The sequence below is a fragment of the Colletotrichum higginsianum genome, chromosome 9 (genome assembly GCF_001672515.1).
Source record: "Colletotrichum higginsianum IMI 349063 chromosome 9, whole genome shotgun sequence".
Lineage (NCBI taxonomy): Eukaryota > Fungi > Ascomycota > Sordariomycetes > Glomerellales > Glomerellaceae > Colletotrichum > Colletotrichum higginsianum.
The window spans coordinates 2,341,835-2,360,780 of NC_030961.1; the positions used below are offsets into that span (position 1 = coordinate 2,341,835).

Consider the following 18,946-nt stretch of genomic DNA (forward strand, 5'->3'; position numbering starts at 1 on the left):
CTTTGTACGAAAACAAACATGTCTCGACCTCCCTTTTCTATAATCCCGCTATGCAAAAAAATAAGAAGAAAAAAGGTGGTAACCAAGAAACGAAGCAACACAGTGGTGTCCGTACTAGTACATGTTATAGCGGTTGGGTCGATTCACAGATGTCCCGCACGACGGCGGGGGGAAGTGAGGTGCTGCAGGTCGAGGGCGGGTAGTCGAATCACTGTGCGTATGGGGCTCGTCGTCGGTGTCCAGCTTCACCGCGGGCTCAGGGGACTCCGTCCAGGGCCCTGTGACTTCCTGATCTTCTGCAGCTCCTCTTCGAGCCTTCTCCTCTTGCCTTGCTCCTCCTGTGCACATACTGGTTAGCACCATGCCGGCACGGGACCACGAGACGCCAAAGTATCGTTGACTTACCCTGAGATCCTCCTGGAACTTCTTCCTCTCCTCCCTCATCGTGGCGCGGAACTGCTCGCTGAGCATCGACGCCCCGGCACCACGGACGCCGGTGCCGGGAGTCACCTTTAGCCGCTCGTTGTCGAGCTCCTCCTGCAGCTTGGACATCTTGGCCCGTGAGTTGTTGACCTCGGCGTCGAGCTGGTCCCGGAGCGAGTCGATCTCACCCTCGAGACTCGACTTGACGGCGAGCGCGTCGTCGAGCTTACTCTCGACCTCGAACTTCTCCCGTTCGGCGTTGATCGTCTCGGCCGTGATGTTCTCCAGTTCCTTGAGCGTCGAACCAAGCTCCTCCTTGAGCCGGTCCACCTCGGCCTTGAGCTGTGTGACCTCGACGGTGCTCTTAACAGCCGCGGCCTGGTTGGCCCTCTCCTTACGGGAGCCATACGCGCCGTCCAGCTCGGCTTGTGCGATGGTCAGCTCCGTCTTCAGCTCGACAATCATCATGTTGAACCGGTCCAGTTCCTCCTCTTTCTCCTTGACCTCCTTATCCTTGGCGGCGGCCTCTTGCTGCTTCTCGACTGCAGCCTTCTCCGCCCCCGCCAGCCTGGCCGTCAGCAGCGCGACTTCCTCATTGGCCTTGCTTAGCTTGTCGTTCATCTCTTGGACATTTGTGTTGAGGCTCGCCAGCGTCGTTTGCGCCTCTCTGGTGCTCGCTTCCAGAGATGCGATCTTGGCGTCGCGTTCCTTGATGTCATCCTGCGTCCTGGCAGCGCTGGACTGGTTGGCCATGCGCGTGATCGACGCCGTCTCCGCCTCCTTTTGGGCCTTAACGAGCTTCTCCTGGGTCTCGGCCACTTCTTCCTCGGACCGTTCGAGCAGCGACCTAAGCTGGTCTAGCTGGTCCTGTTTGAGCGTCAACTCAAGAATCTTCTCTTCCTCGGCCCGCATTTGCGCGGCACGGAGTTGGTCGAGCTGGTCTTGCTTCGCCCTCAGTTCCTCGTCTTTCTGCGAGTCTGACTTGTTATTCAGCTCGCGCTGCTGCTTGATCTGACGCTTCAGGACCGATTTCTGCTCCTTTAGACTAGTGGCCTGGCTGTAGAGCCACTGTACCTTGGTCGAGAACGCGGACAGCGAGTATGGCTCTGAGGTGTCAACAGCCTCATCGCCTGACATGTCGTCGTCGTTCTCCGACACGCCCTGCTCCAGCCGCGTACGGCGACGGTCTGCCTTTTGTTTTTGGATGCTTGCAAAGCCCGTCTGGATGATCTCCCACAAGCCCATCAGCACAGCCTCGACCTGCTCGTCATCTTGCTTCTTCACAGTCGACTTGATGGCCGTCTTCTTCATTTCCTCGTCCACAACAGAGAGGGCACGCTGAAGCCAGTCGAACTGGTCGTCAAAACCGGAGTCAGGAACCTCAGGATAGCTTGGGTCGACTGCGACAAGGATGTCTCGTAGTTGCTGGTTCAGGCCTTCGATGCGGCTCTCAGCCTGCGAAAGGGCAACTGACGCCTGGGCCGCGGCGGCCTCCGCTTCTTGGAGACGGCCAGAAGACTGTCCTAGAAGCTCTTGCTCCTGGCGCACTGCCGACAGGCTCGCCTCAAGGTATTCGATCTGGCTGCCTAGGGTCGCGCCAGGCTCGGCAAGCCCGTCCGCAGATGCTGAAGGGGGCTCACGATAACCCCCGTTCTTTGTAGGATTAAAATTTACAATTACGCCTCGCAGCGAGTTGTTGAATGTCGTTAGTTTCTGCTCCGTATCAGAGACGGACTGTAATCGTTGCGCATTCTCTTTCTTGAGAAAATCGATCTCGCCGCTCAAGGCATCAGTCTGCGCTTGGAGCTGGGCATTCTCCTCTCGCAGACTTATCAACGCGTCGGCTTGCGCGCGTAATTTGGCGTTTTCCTCTCTTAGCTTTTCGGCATCTTGCCTCAGTTTCTGAGTATCCTCTTGCAGCTTTTCGTTCTCGTCTCGCAGCTGATTACCCTGCTCTCGACTTGGCGCCTTGGGTGGGATGTTGAGCGGGTTGACTTTCGGTTGTCCGCGAGACAAGCGTGCATCGTTGAGGTCCTGGTACAGACCGCCCTCGTCGAAGGAGTCGTCGCCTACTGGTTCCAAGCTATTTCGGCCGTTCGAGTAGGTGTACAGACTCTCCGGGCTTCCTGGAATTCCATTCATCAGTTGCACGGGGAACTGATTCGCTGGCTTCTTGGAAGCCTTGTGCGTCAGCTGGAGGATGCCGGCTGTGTGCTCCAGCAAACGCCTTTGCGATTCCACGAAGCGCTGCTCGAGAGTGCGTAGGTCGTTCGACAGCTCTTCGACGAGTTTCTCACTAGCCCGTCGCTCTACCTCGGCCTCACGCAAGGATTCCACCATGCTGTTGCGATTACTGCCCAACACACTCCTCCTCTTGGCGGCCTCGGGCTGCGAATACAGCTTGGCCATGGAAACGGCGGCATCTCGGTACTTGGTCTGGATGGCCAGGTTCGCCCGTGTTTGCTCAACCCGTAATGCCAACGACTGTATCTGTTTTTTGAGCCCATCCACCTCTTCCTGAGACAGTATTTGGTATTGTTTGCTGTCCGTCAGCGCCGTTTCTGTCAGCAGATGGACTTGAATCGGGTCCTTGAGGTCGACCAGGGCGGAGCTCGGCGGCATGGTCCTGCTTGTCTACAGGTTGTTAGATACACCTACGCGATACCGATTAGGCCGACGGAGACTACTGACTGGATCAACACGTAGTGGCGCCTTTTCCAGAGTATTCATGATGTCTCTCCTGAGGCCATCCCCTCCCAGTGACCTCCCTCCAGGGCCAGTGGCCCGGGGCGGTGAGGGCCTCCCCGGGGAATACCCGTTCATGATCTTGGATCGTTTCGGTAACAAGGGCGGATACTCGTCAAATCATTATATTACAGGGGTTTCGTAGAATCGTAGGTAGGCTAGGTTGCTGCTGCCGCGGCAGTAGGAAGCATGCAGCTATTCGTACACACGTTTCGAATGGGATGGATGTTGGAGCGATCGCACAGCACTGCGTAGGAAAAGACAAAGGGTGGCTGGTGGCTGGCGCGTGGGATTTGTGCCGAAGCCCTCTTTGGTGTGGAAGCGGAAAGCGGGAAGCAAGGGGGGGAAGGGAGGTTTCGCCGTTGCGGGATCGAAGTCGCTATCGTCGTGGAGACAAACGGGGGGGGAGGACGGACGGACGAGTCGGGAAGTCTTCGGGACGGATTCCGCAGCAACGACTTCGCGATGGGCAAACGAGGGGGGAGGTTGAGGATACCTCAGGAAAAAGAGTGTATCCCCCCCCGGCGAGGCAGATAGACTCATGCTTCCGCCAAGGGTGGAACGGCGGGTGTGCAAAAGCGGTTGGTTGCGAGGCTGTTAGTTTGCCGTCCCAAAAACTGAGTTGGGTGACCTGTCGCACCGGGTGGTGGCAGTCTGGCAGTCAGTCTGGCAGACACATTTGGCACCACCACAACACATGCGCAAGCGTCTATCCCCCCGTCCCCTTGCAGGCCGTTCGCAATTAGCAATGCTTCACAGCTCTCACTTTGGGGGGGTCTCTTGCGCTAAGCTTATTGGGTTCGTCTCTTGCCTGACAAGCCCAGTTCCTTGCATTGTTGCCGCTACGCTATTGGCAGACAGCCCCGCTACTCAATGGTACGTACCTACCTTGCTACATAGCATACTGTGGCTCATAGCGTTAAGAGAGTCAGCAGACTCTGGATTGTGGTTTTTCAGTTCTAAACCTGCCGACTAACTTTTTGAGGCACAGTAGGCACGTACAACCAGCCATTCGCGCAAATCGAGAAGAACCAAGAGCGTCATGGAACTTTTGTCATGATGCATATGATGTATGACGGAAGCTTATGGTTGCTCATTGCATTTTGAAGGCTATCTCTATCCCTCATTTGGGATCTGCATAAGAACGCCCGTCTCGTAATCTGGGAGGGATACACTGTAATTTTCGAGCTCCTGGTCGCCAGTATCGCGGACCAGGGTCGTAATGAGCTAGACCGTTTTGGGATCACTACCCGAACCTCTTTTGGGCAATTCATTAGTTTTTCATCCCAAGAATGGTCATCGGCATCTCCAGAGACCAGGGCCACTTAGATGTGCGAACGGTTCATCGGGTGGTTATCTGGGTAGATCCTCTGTACAATTCTGTACATTGAGCACGCCGAAGGCGAAGGAATCCGTCAATTGTCCAATTGCCCATGCCATTCAGCCATCGCGGAAGGCAGATATACTCTCGAAGGTTCGCTATCCTACGAATACCTCACGGCCACTGGCATACAAAGTGTACTTGAAAATGCCTGCTTGGCGACTTGATAGAACAGGAATCACTGCCTACATCCTCGATATGCGACATTTGTATGATCTCAGTCCTCTCGCCTGCCCTGTTCGGTCGGTCTCCTCCGTCCAGCGTCCCCGTCAGCTTGGCCCTGCGCACCAGATGTGGTGGCGGATGAGCCCTCCCCTTCCAGCCGCCGACGAAGCCCTTCGAACTCGCCCCGTCTTCTTTGTGTTCTGACGCCGACCATCCATCCCGGAAGGCGCCATTTTGTCAATGCTCCTGGCAGCAAGTCGTTCCTCCACGAGTACCCCACAACCCAGCCAATAGCGGCCCCAAGCAGCGAGCCCGGCCATTGAAAGAGGGCCAGTTGCAACGCGAGAGCATAGCGGTATGACTTGTCTGAGAACGTCAGTCCGACAAACTCGTCGGTCGTAGGTGGTGCCGACGACGCCGCGACGCGGTAACGGTAAATGTGTGGGATCACGGCGTGATACTGCGCCAGTATCGCAAAGATAATCGGGGTTGGTCCGGCCGGCATGTAGTTAAACAGGCCAGCCGTCAGCGGGCGCAGAACGAGGGACAAGAGAACGGGAGGCACGACTGCTGTGAATAGCGCGGAAACAGCCACGAATGACTGCGAGGGTGTCAGTATCGCTCAGCTCGGTACACCGACCTCACGGCGACTTACCGCGTATTTTCTCGAGCCCCATATCTGTTCAATGACCCTCAGATGGTAGAGTGTCATTGAGGCGAAAAGCACCTCGCTCGAGTTGGTACAACATAATTGATACGCCAGAAGGCGCCAGATTTGATGATACCGCCAGAGATGGGTATCGACGACAATGTAGAAGTAGTGCTTGACGTCGAGCAGGCTGGCCGCGATGGAGCTTGTCACCAAGCCAAGAACGAGAGTGCGCGTCACCGGCGCATTTGTGAAGGACATTTTCGTGATTGGAGGGCTATCGCATGGTAGGTCTCGGTGTGCCCGTTGGCTGTACCGTGACGGCACTTGATCGGTGGAGGGAGGGGCAGGGAGGATGATCGGTCCCTTGGGTCGAGGAACACTCGTTTGGCTCGATTGGGAGGTGCCCCTTGATGCGGGGGGTGGCCTTTGCAAGTAGTCTATCTGTGCTTGGAGGCCAGGAGACTTGGGTGAACCGTTCGTTTCCTGATGGGTTTGCGCAAGCCTGGCGGCGCGGGGTCGGGTAAAGCGAGGCTTGGTCGGGGTGACCGGTGATGCCAGGTGGTTTCTTCGGCGTCGTCGGAATCGAATCCACTCGAAGCTTGAAGCAGGTACAGAGCACTGCTCTGTTGTATGGCACTTGCTTGTGCTTGTGCAACCACCCCTCCAACCAGTGGTGTGCGTCCAAAAGCCGACTGGACTGGACCGCTGCTCCTTGCCAAGTGGACATTGGGGAATGGCCCCAGCCTCAAGGCCTTACGTCGACGCCACACAGATATCACACCTATCACACTCGGTCGGGGGGGTTCCACCTACTCAGACTGTCCCATACAATGACGAGGCTGGCGGGCTGAGTGTGGCTTTCCCACCCACCTGATCCCCGGATTCCCATTCGCTCAACCATTCGCTAGGCGACATCTCACCCTTGCTTCCCTTGCGTAACCCTGTCACGACGTGTTTCTGTGAGGCGCAGAGCTCTGGGCACACGCCGCCGCCGCTGGCCGCTACTGCCGTTACTCCAGTCTCCCAAGCTTCTGCTGGCCCGAATGCTAAGATCAGGGCGGGTACTCTTCCAACTTGCCAACAGATGCTGACGCGCCATCACGGAGTGGCACGCCTTGTTTCTTATTCTCTTTTGTAATCCCTCTGGAAGTGTTTCCGGCTTTTTGTTCCCAATCCATAAGTTTCACTTTGTATACGTTTTTCCTCAGCCTGCAGCTCGACACCTTTTTCAACTCTCCTTGCGTAAAACGTCTTGCCATAACCACACCAAGAGCAGCATGTCGGAAATATTCATCAACCACATCACCCGGTGGCTTTTCAGCTCCCCGCCGGCCGAGTGGGCGATCAACCAATTTCGCGAACTCCTCATCGGCGCCCTCAAGCAGGGCCCAGTCCCTCAACATGTCGCATTCGAGATGGACGGCAACAGGCGCTATGCTCGCGGCAAGAAGATGGAGACGATAGAGGGCCACCACCACGGATTCGAGGCTCTGGCAAGGGTGTGCATTCTCGCAGCCTTCTCTGTTGGGTGCGCTGGCTAACCAGAGAATCATAGGTTCTCGAAATCTGCTACAAATGCGGCGTCAAGGTCGTGACTGTGTACGCTTTCAGTATAGAAAACTTCAACCGCCCGCAATACGAGGTCGATGGGCTTATGCAGCTGGCCAAGGTGAAGCTTGAGCAGTTGACAAAACACGGAGACATCTTGGATCGCTACGGTGCGGCGGTTCGCGTCCTCGGTCAGAGAGACCTGATCCGCAAGGACGTCCTCGAGGTTGTTGACCGGGCGGTCGATATGACCAAGTACAACAAGCGGTAAGTCAGGCGCATGCGGTCTTTGGGTCGAGCCAAGCTGACTGATGTAGCAACGTGCTGAACATCTGCTTCCCGTACACGGCCAGAGAGGAAATGACGACGGCCATGCGATCCACCGTGCAGGAGTATATGATGCCCCCTGGTCCCAAGTTCACCCCATTCCCGGCTGCTCGCATCTCGCAGAAGATCATGTCGAAGCAGCTGGACCGCCGGGAACCTCTCCCCACCATCCGTGACACATCGCCCGCTCCCTCTTCGCGATCAGACGGCGATGATGGCGCGTCGTCGTCGACTACTCTTCCACCCGACTCACCGTCACCGCCGAGCCATCGTTCCGGTTCGGCTGGCGGCCACCATCTGAAAAATCCCGAGACCATCACAGCCGAGACGCTGAACAATCACATGTACACTGCCGGAAACCCGCCGTTGGACATCTTCGTTAGGACTAGTGGCGTGGAGAGACTCAGCGACTTCATGCTGTGGCAGTGTCACCAGGACACTCACATCTTCTTTCTCAAGTGCCTCTGGCCCGACTTCGATCTGCAGCACTTCCTCCCGGTGCTCTTGGAGTGGCAGTGGAGGCAGAAAAAGCAGATTGAAACCGAGGAGCGCCCGAGACAAGCGACCGTCAAGGCGCGGAAGCTCGCTTGAAGCTGTCTAGGTCGGGCGTACGGTCGGTTTGTTTTCGTGGGCAGGCGTTTGATTCTTTCGTGGAAATGTTTGGCATAGAAGCTGACCTAAGTCTTGTCTGCCCGTGCTGCTGTCGTGGGGTGGATGAGGCCAGAATTGATACCACAAGAGAGTGTGCTTGTACCCCTATTGATATCCATCCAGTTCGAACTACTGTTGTAGAAATTACCTTGTCAAAAGAGAACTGTAAGGCAAAGCTGCCTTGAATTGATTTTAGCCAGCTGCAGAAGTCATCTGGGGTCTCTGGAATGAACGCGCGCGGCCGCACAGGAACGCTCTCAGACGTTTATCGGGCATGTGGCGCAACAGCGATAAGAGAACGATGCTATGACGACAGGCCGTGTGGCTCTCTACAGAGTAGGGTGCGTGTGGACGAGACTTGAATTTGACGGGTGAAGCTACCTTGGCAGCATGCTGTTGAATGATGGTGTGCGTGGCTGGAGCGCCACAGGCATAGGGGCGGCTGTCGGGGAGGTGCAGTGAGCTCACTGGAGCCTCAGGCCTGAACGACTCGCTAAGTGAACGGATGGGGTCGCTCACCCATCACCCAGCCGGCCTTCCTCCGCCCGCGGTAGATGCACTGAAGGTCCCCCAAAAGTGCGTCGGATGGATGATGGAATATCCCGAGGCGTTCGCTCTTGATTTTCCTCGCGCATTCCCCTCTTCCACGCCTGTCATTCTGCACCTCCCAGTTTACCTTGCCATAAACGATCAGAATGCCCTAAGTTTATTCCAGCAACCTCTTTACATTGTGTGAACCTCGTCCATCTGCTGGACCAGACGTCTCCAGATTTCCCCTGTCCAGTCCACGACGCCCACTTCCAGCATCTCGTCGCGGCGTCAGGCTCTCGCTTCCACTCCAACGGCCTCGCAACTCCCGCGCGACGCACCGCTTGAAGTCGCAATGAAGTCAGCCAAAGCAGCGTCAGGGGACGCTTCGTCGAGCAGGAGGTCGCAGCCGGTTCGCCAGACACGTACCAACCCCCCGCGCGTCTCGTCTGGCCTCCGCGGACCGGCCAACGGGCGCGACTCTCTTGCTGGCGGCACTGCTTCCGACCAGCCCATCGACATCTACCCTGCGATTACCTACTTCTCTGATGCCATTGCCGCTCTCCCGAAAGAGCTTGTCCGACACTTCACCTTGCTGAAAGAGGTCGATGCCAAAATCTTCGCCCCCGAAGATGCGCTCTTCAAGCTCGTCGACACTGCCATGAACGCTCCCCCTCCCCAGCCCCGACCGGCGAACGATGCATCCAGCAGTGTCGCGCCCGCGTCGGCGCCGATGAGTGCGCAGAACAGCTCCAGCGGAGCTCCTCCTGGCGGCCCGGTACCTCCTGCTCCCTCGACCGACGAGTCCTACACGACGTCGATTTACGACCCCAGCACCTACCCACGGAGACAGCTGTTTCGACAGACAGCGTACAAGATCCAGGAGATGCTTGGATCGTTAGAGGAGAAGAACCACGTCATCTCTACTGCGAATGATGCTCTCCAAAAACAGCTCGCTCGGATCGACGACGTCTGGCCGCACGTCGAGACCGAGTTCAGCGACGAGGCGAAGTGGGGGAGCACCACACACTGGGCCTACCCCGAGAACAGAGCCGCCACCAAGGCGGCACACACTGAGCGCTCACGGCGTGAGGGCGCTGCTGCCATCTCTGCTGCTGCCCAGCAATTGGCAGAGGAGGCCGCCGCCCGAAGCGAGTCGCGCAAGCAGGCTGTTCAGGCAAAGAAGAGTCAGAAGACTGCGCCTCAAGAATCGGACTTTGATGAGGCCGAAGGCCGCGGCAAGGCAGAACCGAGCAAGAAGGGTCACGGAAGCAGTAAGGCGCGCAAGGCGGCCGAACCCGCCGCCAACGTGGGCTTGGGCATCTCGACAAATGGCACCACGAATGGAGCGGCGCCGCAACCCAAGAGACGCAAGGTCGAGAAGACGCCCAGCGGAAACAATGCAACGGAGCGGGCTATGAGTGCCGTCTTCGGAGCCACCGCGTCAAAGGCAAAAACCACAAGCCCCAGAGAGACCCCGGCACCAGAAGGCGGCCCGAAGAAGCGAAAGGCCCTGCCGACTGGTACCGGCCAGGCCAAGAAAAGGTACGTGTTCCCCTCAAGTGTTTGTCTGATATTGTTTGCGGTTGTATGCTGACCTGCGTTTCAACAGCAAAAACGGAGCCACCGGCATGTCTCCCTCGGTTGCTTCATCTCCCGTCATGAGTACCTTTCCCGACCCTGTATTACCTCGAGGCTCTCCAGCGCCGACTGTCACCCCGGTGCCCCCTGCTCCCAAGCCTCCCACTTCTTCACGGGCCAAGCAAAGTACAACTCAAGCGGCGGTGGAGGGCGGAAAGCAGTCTCGACCGCCGTCGTCTGCGTCGGCCAAGCCGAACGGTATCGTACCACTGCCGATACCCGAGGTCGCCCCGTCGGCGACGTTGCCAAAGCCTACTGTCGAGACTAAGCCTGTTGTCGAGGAGTCTTCGGTGCCGCCTGCACTGGAGCTCCCGAAACAAGAGCCTGAGCCGATTGAGATGATCGCCAAGCCAAGCATACCCGCGGCGAAGCAGAAGAAGGAAACACCGAAGCCCGAGGAAATCGAGACACCTGTAGAACCTCCACCGGTTCACCAGACAATCACCGCCGCCACGGTGACGAAAAGCGGACGCGCTAGTAAGCCGTCTACACCTGCGATGGCGACATTCCAGGAGGCAGCAAGACCCAAGTCGGCCCGCAATACAGATAGCAACAACACGAGCAAGCGGAAGAAGAGCAATGCAGTCACAGCTGGCAAGGCCGCCAAGACGGCGGACCAAACCGAGGACAGTGAGGATATCGAAGAGGCGGAGATACATGCCAGCAAACGCTACGACTACACGGAGGACGAGCCAACGTATTGCTACTGCACTAGCGTAAGCTACGGCGAGATGGTAGCTTGTGATGCGAACAACTGCGAGCGAGAATGGTTCCACCTCAACTGCGTGGGTCTCAAGGTAGCCCCAAAGGGCAGCTGTAAGTTTGATGCTAAACCAATGCCGAAGGATAGAGGCTAACTGTCGACGCAGCGAAATGGTACTGCGAAGAGTGTCTGCAGCGTCTCTCGAAGCAAGGAAAGAAGCTGAGCAAGTACAACGTGCTGCCGGACTCTTTGAATATGCGCAAGCAACGAGCCCCTCCGTACTGAGTAGGGATGGGCCAAGCCCACACGCAAGTGGCGTCAAGGGATGGCGACGGAGGATGCGGACGTTCTTTCGCTCATGGGAATATCCCACACATTACACGGTGTTGATTTCATTTAGCTCTTTGGTATGGCGGTAGACGCAACTCGGGTTTGTCGAGTCTGGACACCTTGCAAGCATCGGAATGGCGAAGCCAATCGACAAGGGAGGGGGGGGGGGGGGGGCAACAGTACATACCCCTCGGCTGCCCCCTTGGCAAATGGAGTAACAGTACATACTGCCGGGATGGCAGAGGGCGTGTGGTGTTTGGTGAAGGGTTCAGCTGGGTGGGTGGGGCGGTGACGATGGCGATCTGGGCCCGTTATGTGAAAGGGGTCTTTTCTCGTGGGCGAGGCACAAGTGTTGTCTGACCACCTCTTTTGTTTTTCTCCTTTCCGTGTCCCTAATCGGGACAGACTGGCATCTAATCGGGAGCTGGAGCTCAAGCAGCACGAATGTTTCCACTGAATGAAGAATCGCATGCTATTATGCCCCCGCGGAAATGGGAAATCGAATCTCCCCTTCTTCCCTTGGTTTATCTATCTCTTTCCCTCTTCCACTCAATCGGATGGTTTCCGCTTGTGGTTTATGCCGTGCTTCCCCGGTGCTTGGGCCTGGCGGGTTTCAACTGTTGGTGACTCCCGCGGAAGCTGTACCGGGCAACGGAGATGAAGCTCCTGAGGAGCAAGTGGAGGGAAGAATAGTTTCCGATGTTTCTCGAACGTCTCTGTGCCTGGCGGTGAAGAGGAAGGGGTGGGTGGCCACGGGGAGAGAGGGGACGAGGGGGGGTTTGAGCTCCGCTGGCTCTTGTACTCTGGGCATGATGTTGGCCCGCCGTGGTCTCACCCCCCCTTTGGGATTCAACAGTAGGTAACCAGAGAAGACTTGGTCACAAACGGCGAGAAATTATTAACAAGTCACCGGAGTTGTTGTGCTTTAAGGGACATCCGTACAAAGCAAGGGTTTCAGCTTCAACTCTTCCAACGGGCTGAGCTAGGCAGCTGTGGTAAGATTTTTCCGGGGTAAGGATATGTAGTCAGGGTCCCCCCTAATGTCCCTAGCCTTTGCCTCTTGAGGTCCTGGTAGACTATCACGTTACTAGGTAGAAAGAGGGGGGTGGCGTGCGCGGTTGAGCCGCTCGTGATGCGTGGCCTGTATCTGTAACTGGATTGGGTATCCGTGGTCACGGTGATCAGAGGTGTGTTGCTTTCCTATCCGAGTTTGGAATGGGGGCCCGGAACCGGGAGAACTGGACTGGGCTGGGCCGTTTTGGGACCTTTTTTTTTTTGAGGGGAAAATCCGGGGTAAGTTTGACGGGTCGTGAGTGGTTGGATAGGGAAGGGGGGTAGGGGTGGGACAGAGGTTATGTGCTGTCACTCCTTTTTTTTTTTTGGGTAGTGATGGTGGGACAAACCCAAGGTCTCTAGTTGGCTGACTAGGTACATCTGCTGTTGTCGTATTCGCCGAGGGAAAGAGGAAGAAGTCGCCGCTCGATTTCCTTTGCCGTACGAATTGGGCGAGACATGCACCAGGAACGCGAGTGTGACGGAACCTAGGCCAGGCACATTCGTTCGTGCTAATGAAGGGGGGCGGGAGGGTCGTCAGGGAAAAAAAAGTCTTACACGAGATTTGGCCGGTCAATTCGTCGGGGATTTGATGGGCTCGTGACCTCGAGGAAGGAAGGGGCGGCGGCGGCGACGGCTGTTACTATGACTAAACCACAAGGGACCATGACGGGTCGGGCAGGTCACGAGAAACACGGGCAAGGAGGGAGGGGTGTCTGGCGGACGTGATTGTGGACATGGCGCCATCAGGGGCATTGATGGGGACATTTCTCAGCTAATGGCTACTACGGCAGGACGGGTATGTCGGCGTTTGGACATGCGTGCTTGAGTCTCGCGAGACGCTGCTCGGCTTTCAGCAACACCACCCAGCCCAGGACGACGATCCGCGCGGTTGATACGCCCCTCCTAGGACATGTTGGAGAGCCGTCATCAACCTGTGCATCGTTTGCCTGCGCTAGAATTGGGAACGTACGAATGAAGTGTGGCAGAGGCTGGCTAGGGAAACTAGGCGCGACGCCGATGGGGCGGCACAAGGCGGCTGGCCTCGGTCCATCACAATTTCTAATCTTCTTTCTAGTTTTTTCCTTCTCCCGTTTGATTTTTTTTCTTTCTCAGGGTGGATAATCTGGGGCAACACCACGCGCGTGGCCCATCAAAGTGCAGGTTTCTCCCTGGGCTCGAATCCACCTAACCGGAGATCCGCCAGGGTGCCACGGGTGCTAGGATCTTCCCGTTCGTTCGTTCGCTCTTTCCTGCGTACCGTATTCTGTGCCTTTTGGTGCAAGGTCTGCGACTGCAGCGAGCAGTAGCACAAGAGGGAAAAGTCGTCTCAATGCGGTTGTCGAGTCTGCGCGAGGGTTGTCCAGGCTTTCCGCAGCTGCATGGCTGCATATGCATCTTGGAGCTATGAGGACTCGAAACTGCACTGTGCCAAGTCGCATGAGAGCAACAGAGAGAAGTACGAATACAGCTTGGAGCAGGGCCATGACTCTCGACCGACTCGGTACCCTTTTCTGTTTCTTCTCCCTTTCCAATTACGTGGACGGCACGTCGGATTGGCTCGCTCTGCGCCGGGAACACTTCCCAGCAGACGGGTCAGTCGACCCGGTTAGCAGCTCGGAACCCGTCGTTGCCGCTTCAGACCCAAGCCAGGCCGCCTGGGTGTCGTTTGCGCACAGCCCGACTTGCTACTCTCGCTTCGTTCAACAGAAGGTCGGATGACTGAGAGATGGGGTGGCTGGATCCCGCAGCTCCGGTCGTGACGGACGGGCTTGGATGCCAAGCATGCCATCGCCTCTTCCCCTTGTTTCCCCAAGCATTGCGCGGTCTGTCTATTTCATGTCCGGAACCACACGGCATCAGCAGCATCTCGCCATCGTGGTCAAATTAATCACGTCGAGCGGCCCGTCCGACGACCGGGAAACGGACGTGTCGGGTATGGTGCCGGGCTCGTCTGGCTGGGAGTCATGAGCGTTGTCGTAACATTCAATCAGTGGCTCGGTGTTTAAGATGGGGGTCTAGGCAAATGCCAACGCCGAGCCGAGGAGATGCCCCATGGCGGAAGAGTCGGTGTAAGTATGCGTGCGGATGTGCTACTAGGTTATGTGGTGGTGCGTTTGAGGGACAGTGTGGAAGGAAATTACATTGTCTGCTGGAGACCGATGACTTGTCGTCGACGATCCGAAGGTCTGAGCACGAATATGCGGCGGCAGGTCGATTTACTTTGTATTCATATGCAAGTACGGAGGCTCCTCAGAACGTGGTTGATGGAAACGGTATTGTTGGGTGGTGCGGAGGATACATTGCGACATGTACCCCTTTACGCTTAGGTAATGCCTGTCTCAGAGATTCCATCGCTGACGCCTGGACGGATACATCGTACTCTGAAAGATGGATACTGGGGAGGGGAGGGAAAAAAAGGTCTCGGCGCCATGCTACGAAAAGTTTTCCCAGGTTTCCATTAGTCCTCGCTTGTATCCATTACGTTTCTGAACCGCACCTCTTCGCCTCATCTGATCACCTTTCTCAAAGCCAAGCTTTTCCGGCACCAACGCAAACCTGTCGAGCGCCCAGCTCAGCGCAACCAACGGCCCCGGCGCTGCGCTGTCACCGGGTTTCTCGTTCATTCTCTGCCGGCGGGACTGGAGATCGTCCTGGCTGCAGCACGGATTCCAGAATCCATGAGACCATGATCCCCTTAGACCTGGCCTCGGGGGGCCCTAGGTTCCCCGTTCTTTCTCGACAAGCAACCCATCCGTTCCAACGGGCCCTGCCCAGCCGCACACCTCTTATTTCCTTGGCATCGCTCTGGCATTCGCGTTATACTATGTCCAGCATGTCGCTTTGGCCGCCCGTCATCCTCATCTGCACCTGGCTTGAGATGCCTGACGTTTCCCTGTTACTGAGGTATGGCTCTGCCCCAAATTGGGGATGATGTATGACTGCATTCGGTCAGACAAACGGCCTATCCGGGGAACGTTGGACGAGCGGCGGCGGCGGAAGATGGCCATTCCTTGACACATCCTGCGCATCATTCGTTCAATCATTGAGCAAACCTCAAGCAATGATGCCGTGCTGCTGCTGCTTCTTCTTTTTTTTTTTTGTTGCTCCCCGCCCACTGGCTCAACTCGGCACCACCACCACCACCACCACCCCCATGACATTCTCATTACCAAATACCCGTCCAATGGTTGGTTGCTGGATTGCTTTCGTGTGTGTCCTGTCGCGGCTCGCCAACACGGTGATTGTCCCTGAACCTGGCCCCCGAAGCTTGTCACCTGATGCGTCGTCGTGGTCTGGTCTGTAGTGTATGTATGCACACATGGACAAGGCTCCGCCTCCATCTGAATGAAGCTCCGGATGTTCATGTGACGCGGCGAGTCTCCATTCCTTTGTTTCCATTACCCAATTTTTGGCCAAGAGCAACCCTTTGCCTCTTCGACCTGCTATATTAATCTGCGGGCCGCTCACACACGCCTGGCTACTAACGCCAGTTACAAGCCACTCCTCCGCCTGACGAGACGTCCACAACTGCAACTGCCTACCACCACCGCCGCCGCCGCCAACAACCCAGCCCAGTCGCGATCCGTCCACCTTCGCCCCTGGTCTCTCGAATCTCACGCCCTGTCCATATACATCGTCTCTCGCTCTCCCACCCTTCTACACCTACCTATACAGTACAACAACCACATCACCTCAACAATTGCGCAGAGCACGTCTTGTCTTGTGCCACGCACCCCCTTCCCCAGTCACTCTTCCCTCCCCCCCGTTCCCAAACTACTATTTCCCCAGGTTCCTGATCTCGGTCTAGTAACCTTACAGTCGGTTGAGGTTGGACCACCTGAACACCATCTTCCCCGCATCACCACAGCTTCCTCTTACCTAAAAGCCCCGATCTTTGACTAATAGAAAAGGTCCTTCTGGCTTTGCCCTCTTGACAGTCTCTGCCCCCTGGCCTTGGGTGTTTTTTTTTTCTCTCTGCCTCTCATTGTAGCTCACGCAGATTTTGTACTCTTGCCTTACGAGTACCACCTGGCATTCACCCTTACTCCCTACTCTCCCGAGCCCCGTCCAGCGCAAGACAAGCTAGGAAAGCGAAGAGAAGAAAGAGAGAAGGAGAAGACGAGGAAAAGAAAAAAACACACCCCTCCTTCCCGGTGTGTGTGCATTTGGTGGTGTGTCGTGCAAACAATTGAAACAACGAGCGCAACGACTCGCGGACCCTCCAGGCCAAAGTAAAGTTCCCGCCGCCATGGCAGCTCCGCGACCTCCTCTCCAACCGCATACCTCGTCCCAGGACCACACCCCCCCAGGCGCTCCTCCGACAGGCCACAACATCTCTCAGACACAGACGAAATACAAAATGGACAGCCCGGAGCCGCACCGACCTGCGACCCCAGAAAAGAATGGCAGGTCCTCCTTCTCTTCCATCCGCGAGAACGACTCCGACCTAGCCCAGACCTTTACCTCTTCCAAGGTCTCATCCTACGCCCAGAAAGTAACCTCAGCCGTGTTCGACGACTCTTCCGCCTCGCCCTCTCCGGTCGCCTCCCCTTCCCTCGAGATGGGCGAAGTCCAGTTCATGCCCCCCGTCACCCTGCCCAGCAGCAGACTCCATGGCGGCTGGTATCCTGCCTCAAGCTTCAAGGGCTGGAAGCAGATCAACGTCAAGGGCAAGACGGCGAGCAGGAGCTTCAGCGATCTCCAAGCTCTGCACATGGCATGGAGCACCCCGCCGGCGCCTTCCCAAGGCAACAACAAGTTCAGCAACGGCCGCGCGCCCATGGAACGACTGCCCCTCGAGATGCTCGGTGAGTAGATGGCTGTCGTTGTGTTGGTTCAAAAACATTGCGTGGCTAACATGGTCCCAGGATCCATTATCGAGCTCCTCGTTCTCGATATTCCCCCGCCGTACGGTACTGCGCGCCGCAATGTCGACCTGATGTCTCTGCTGTTGACTTCAAGGTCGATCCACGCTGCGACCCTGAACACGCTGTACAAGCACATTACCATTCCTCACTCGAGAATCTTCCGCAAGTTTCTCTCAAACATCACGACCCACCCTGCACTAGGCACAATTGTACGGCGCATCGACTTCAGCCACTTCAACAACGCGACGCTGTTCGAGTCTGCCAGCGAGCGCAAGGGCACCCGGAACCTGACGGCGGAGACGCTGGTGCAATGCCTCGAGCTGACGCCCCACCTCCAGGAGTTCCTGGCCATGGAGCATATCGATGACGATCTCGGTGCCGAGGTGCTGCAGAAGCTCTTCTTCGACATGCCCCGGCTACAGGCGCTGGACTTTGCGGGGTGCACGTCGCCCGCTTTCAAGAACTCATTTGCATCCCTGGTCGATATGGCTTGGCCCCAGACGCTCTCGATCACGCGGCTGTCGTTCCACAAGTGCCTGACGCTGCCGTCGGCGCTGTTCGAGGAGGTCCTGCCGCGCCTAGCCAACGTCACGCATCTGGACCTTGCCCAGACAAAGATCACGGACCGAGCGCTGCAGTCGATTCCGAAGACGGCCAAGATCACCCACTTGAACATTGCCAAGTGTACGCTGCTCACGGCGTCCAATGTCATCGACTTCCTCGCGACCCACCCGGCGGTGAGGAATTTGGTATACCTCAGCGTGGCCACCGATGCCCGGAGCCACCAGCTCCTGGACGTGGAGGACGTCTCGCAGCTCATCCCGGTGCTGCCCAAGACGCTTAAGTCCCTGAGCCTTAAGGGGAGCCGCATGGACGATGCGCACATTGAGCTGCTGCGGCCACTGACTAAGTCCCTCGAGGAGCTCGCCGTCGGGCGCAACATGGATGTCAATGCCGCGGCCAAGCTGCTCGAGCCGGCGGACGAAAAGAAGCAGGAAGAGCCCCACACGCTGCGATACCTCGACCTGTCGGACCTCTGGGGCAATGAGCTGGACATTGTCGACCTTTTTTCGAGCCGAAACTCGCTGTTAAGACCGAGCTCGGTGCCGCTCGAGGTGGTGGAGATCTCGGAGCAGTCGTTCAAGAGTCTGTCTCGGAACAGGACGCTGGAGCGCATCGGCTGGTCCCTGCAGGAGATCGGAAGCCGATGCTGGATGGTCCGACTGCAGGACCATCGCAAGGACCAGGACCGCGGCTACCGATGGTGGAAGATGGGCGCCGACAACTGGGGCATGCGCAAGATCCCTGTCGCGCGCGCCGAGGTCGGCGGCATGTACGGGTCCTTTATGTTTGGACGCAAGCTATGATTGCATGCTAGCAACCGCATCCACCGCCAATGGGTGTTTTCCTGTTGGTTTTTGTTTTGCTCTTTGTTTTTGGATGGAGGGGAAAGCATTTCATGACGCATCGGCCAAAAAAGCGACGGCCAACACATCAGCATTGTTTTGCTTAGTGGATGTTTCTTTGGGAGTTTCTCTTCCCTTCGTACGGGTGGGGTTTTCTTTCTTCTTCTTTTCTTTTCCGTTTTTCATCACTCATACGGCGGCGTTTGGGATACCAAAACCAAAAAGTACTTTATATTTCGCGGGTTTCGGAGTGGAAACATGGCACCGTTCACGACAATCTCGGAGCTGCGACGGGCAAAAAAAGCGGGACTTGACGGCCTCTCGGTAAGAAAGAGAGGAAGAGAAAGGGCATCAGAAGAGCATTACAAGCAGCTACGATTCAGATGACTGGCTTAGTTGTACGTTACAGGAGAGTAGCATAATTCCTAATTCTTATGCTCCGCGCGGTGTGCCAACGCGAAAACTCGTGATGTTTTCCAATATGGCTGGTCTACGATGTTGCCGCAAACAAACCTTACAAAG

At 56.7% G+C, this 18,946-nt stretch overlaps 6 protein-coding genes across 6 annotated transcripts; 4 read left to right on the forward strand and 2 right to left on the reverse strand.

Annotated features, from left to right (window-relative positions):
• Positions 1 to 245: 245 nt before the first annotated feature.
• Positions 246 to 3,246, reverse strand: CH63R_12920 (Involucrin repeat protein; the record flags this gene model as incomplete). The annotated part of the gene is made up of 3 exons (XM_018307894.1): positions 246 to 338; positions 406 to 3,057; positions 3,115 to 3,246. The coding sequence occupies 3 exons, from the start codon at positions 3,244 to 3,246 to the stop codon at positions 246 to 248; spliced, it is 2,877 nt and encodes a 958-aa protein (XP_018152311.1).
• A 1,520-nt stretch (positions 3,247 to 4,766) lies between these two features.
• CH63R_12921 (UBA domain-containing protein Ucp14) lies at positions 4,767 to 5,624 on the reverse strand (the record flags this gene model as incomplete). The annotated part of the gene is made up of 2 exons (XM_018307895.1): positions 4,767 to 5,315; positions 5,370 to 5,624. The coding sequence occupies 2 exons, from the start codon at positions 5,622 to 5,624 to the stop codon at positions 4,767 to 4,769; spliced, it is 804 nt and encodes a 267-aa protein (XP_018152312.1).
• A 1,019-nt stretch (positions 5,625 to 6,643) lies between these two features.
• CH63R_12922 (Di-trans,poly-cis-decaprenylcistransferase) lies at positions 6,644 to 7,832 on the forward strand (the record flags this gene model as incomplete). The annotated part of the gene is made up of 3 exons (XM_018307896.1): positions 6,644 to 6,865; positions 6,922 to 7,181; positions 7,232 to 7,832. The coding sequence occupies 3 exons, from the start codon at positions 6,644 to 6,646 to the stop codon at positions 7,830 to 7,832; spliced, it is 1,083 nt and encodes a 360-aa protein (XP_018152313.1).
• A 943-nt stretch (positions 7,833 to 8,775) lies between these two features.
• Positions 8,776 to 11,049, forward strand: CH63R_12923 (Chromatin modification-related protein; the record flags this gene model as incomplete). Its single annotated transcript, XM_018307897.1, has 3 exons — positions 8,776 to 9,965; positions 10,033 to 10,877; positions 10,931 to 11,049. 3 exons carry the CDS (start codon positions 8,776 to 8,778, stop codon positions 11,047 to 11,049), a joined length of 2,154 nt encoding a protein of 717 aa, XP_018152314.1.
• A 2,583-nt stretch (positions 11,050 to 13,632) lies between these two features.
• CH63R_12924 (uncharacterized protein) lies at positions 13,633 to 13,869 on the forward strand (the record flags this gene model as incomplete). The annotated part of the gene is made up of 1 exon (XM_018307898.1): positions 13,633 to 13,869. One exon carries the CDS (start codon positions 13,633 to 13,635, stop codon positions 13,867 to 13,869), a length of 237 nt encoding a protein of 78 aa, XP_018152315.1.
• Positions 13,870 to 16,399: 2,530 nt separating this feature from the next.
• Positions 16,400 to 18,385, forward strand: CH63R_12925 (Leucine Rich Repeat domain-containing protein; the record flags this gene model as incomplete). The annotated part of the gene is made up of 2 exons (XM_018307899.1): positions 16,400 to 16,958; positions 17,019 to 18,385. The coding sequence occupies 2 exons, from the start codon at positions 16,400 to 16,402 to the stop codon at positions 18,383 to 18,385; spliced, it is 1,926 nt and encodes a 641-aa protein (XP_018152316.1).
• Positions 18,386 to 18,946: the final 561 nt, after the last annotated feature.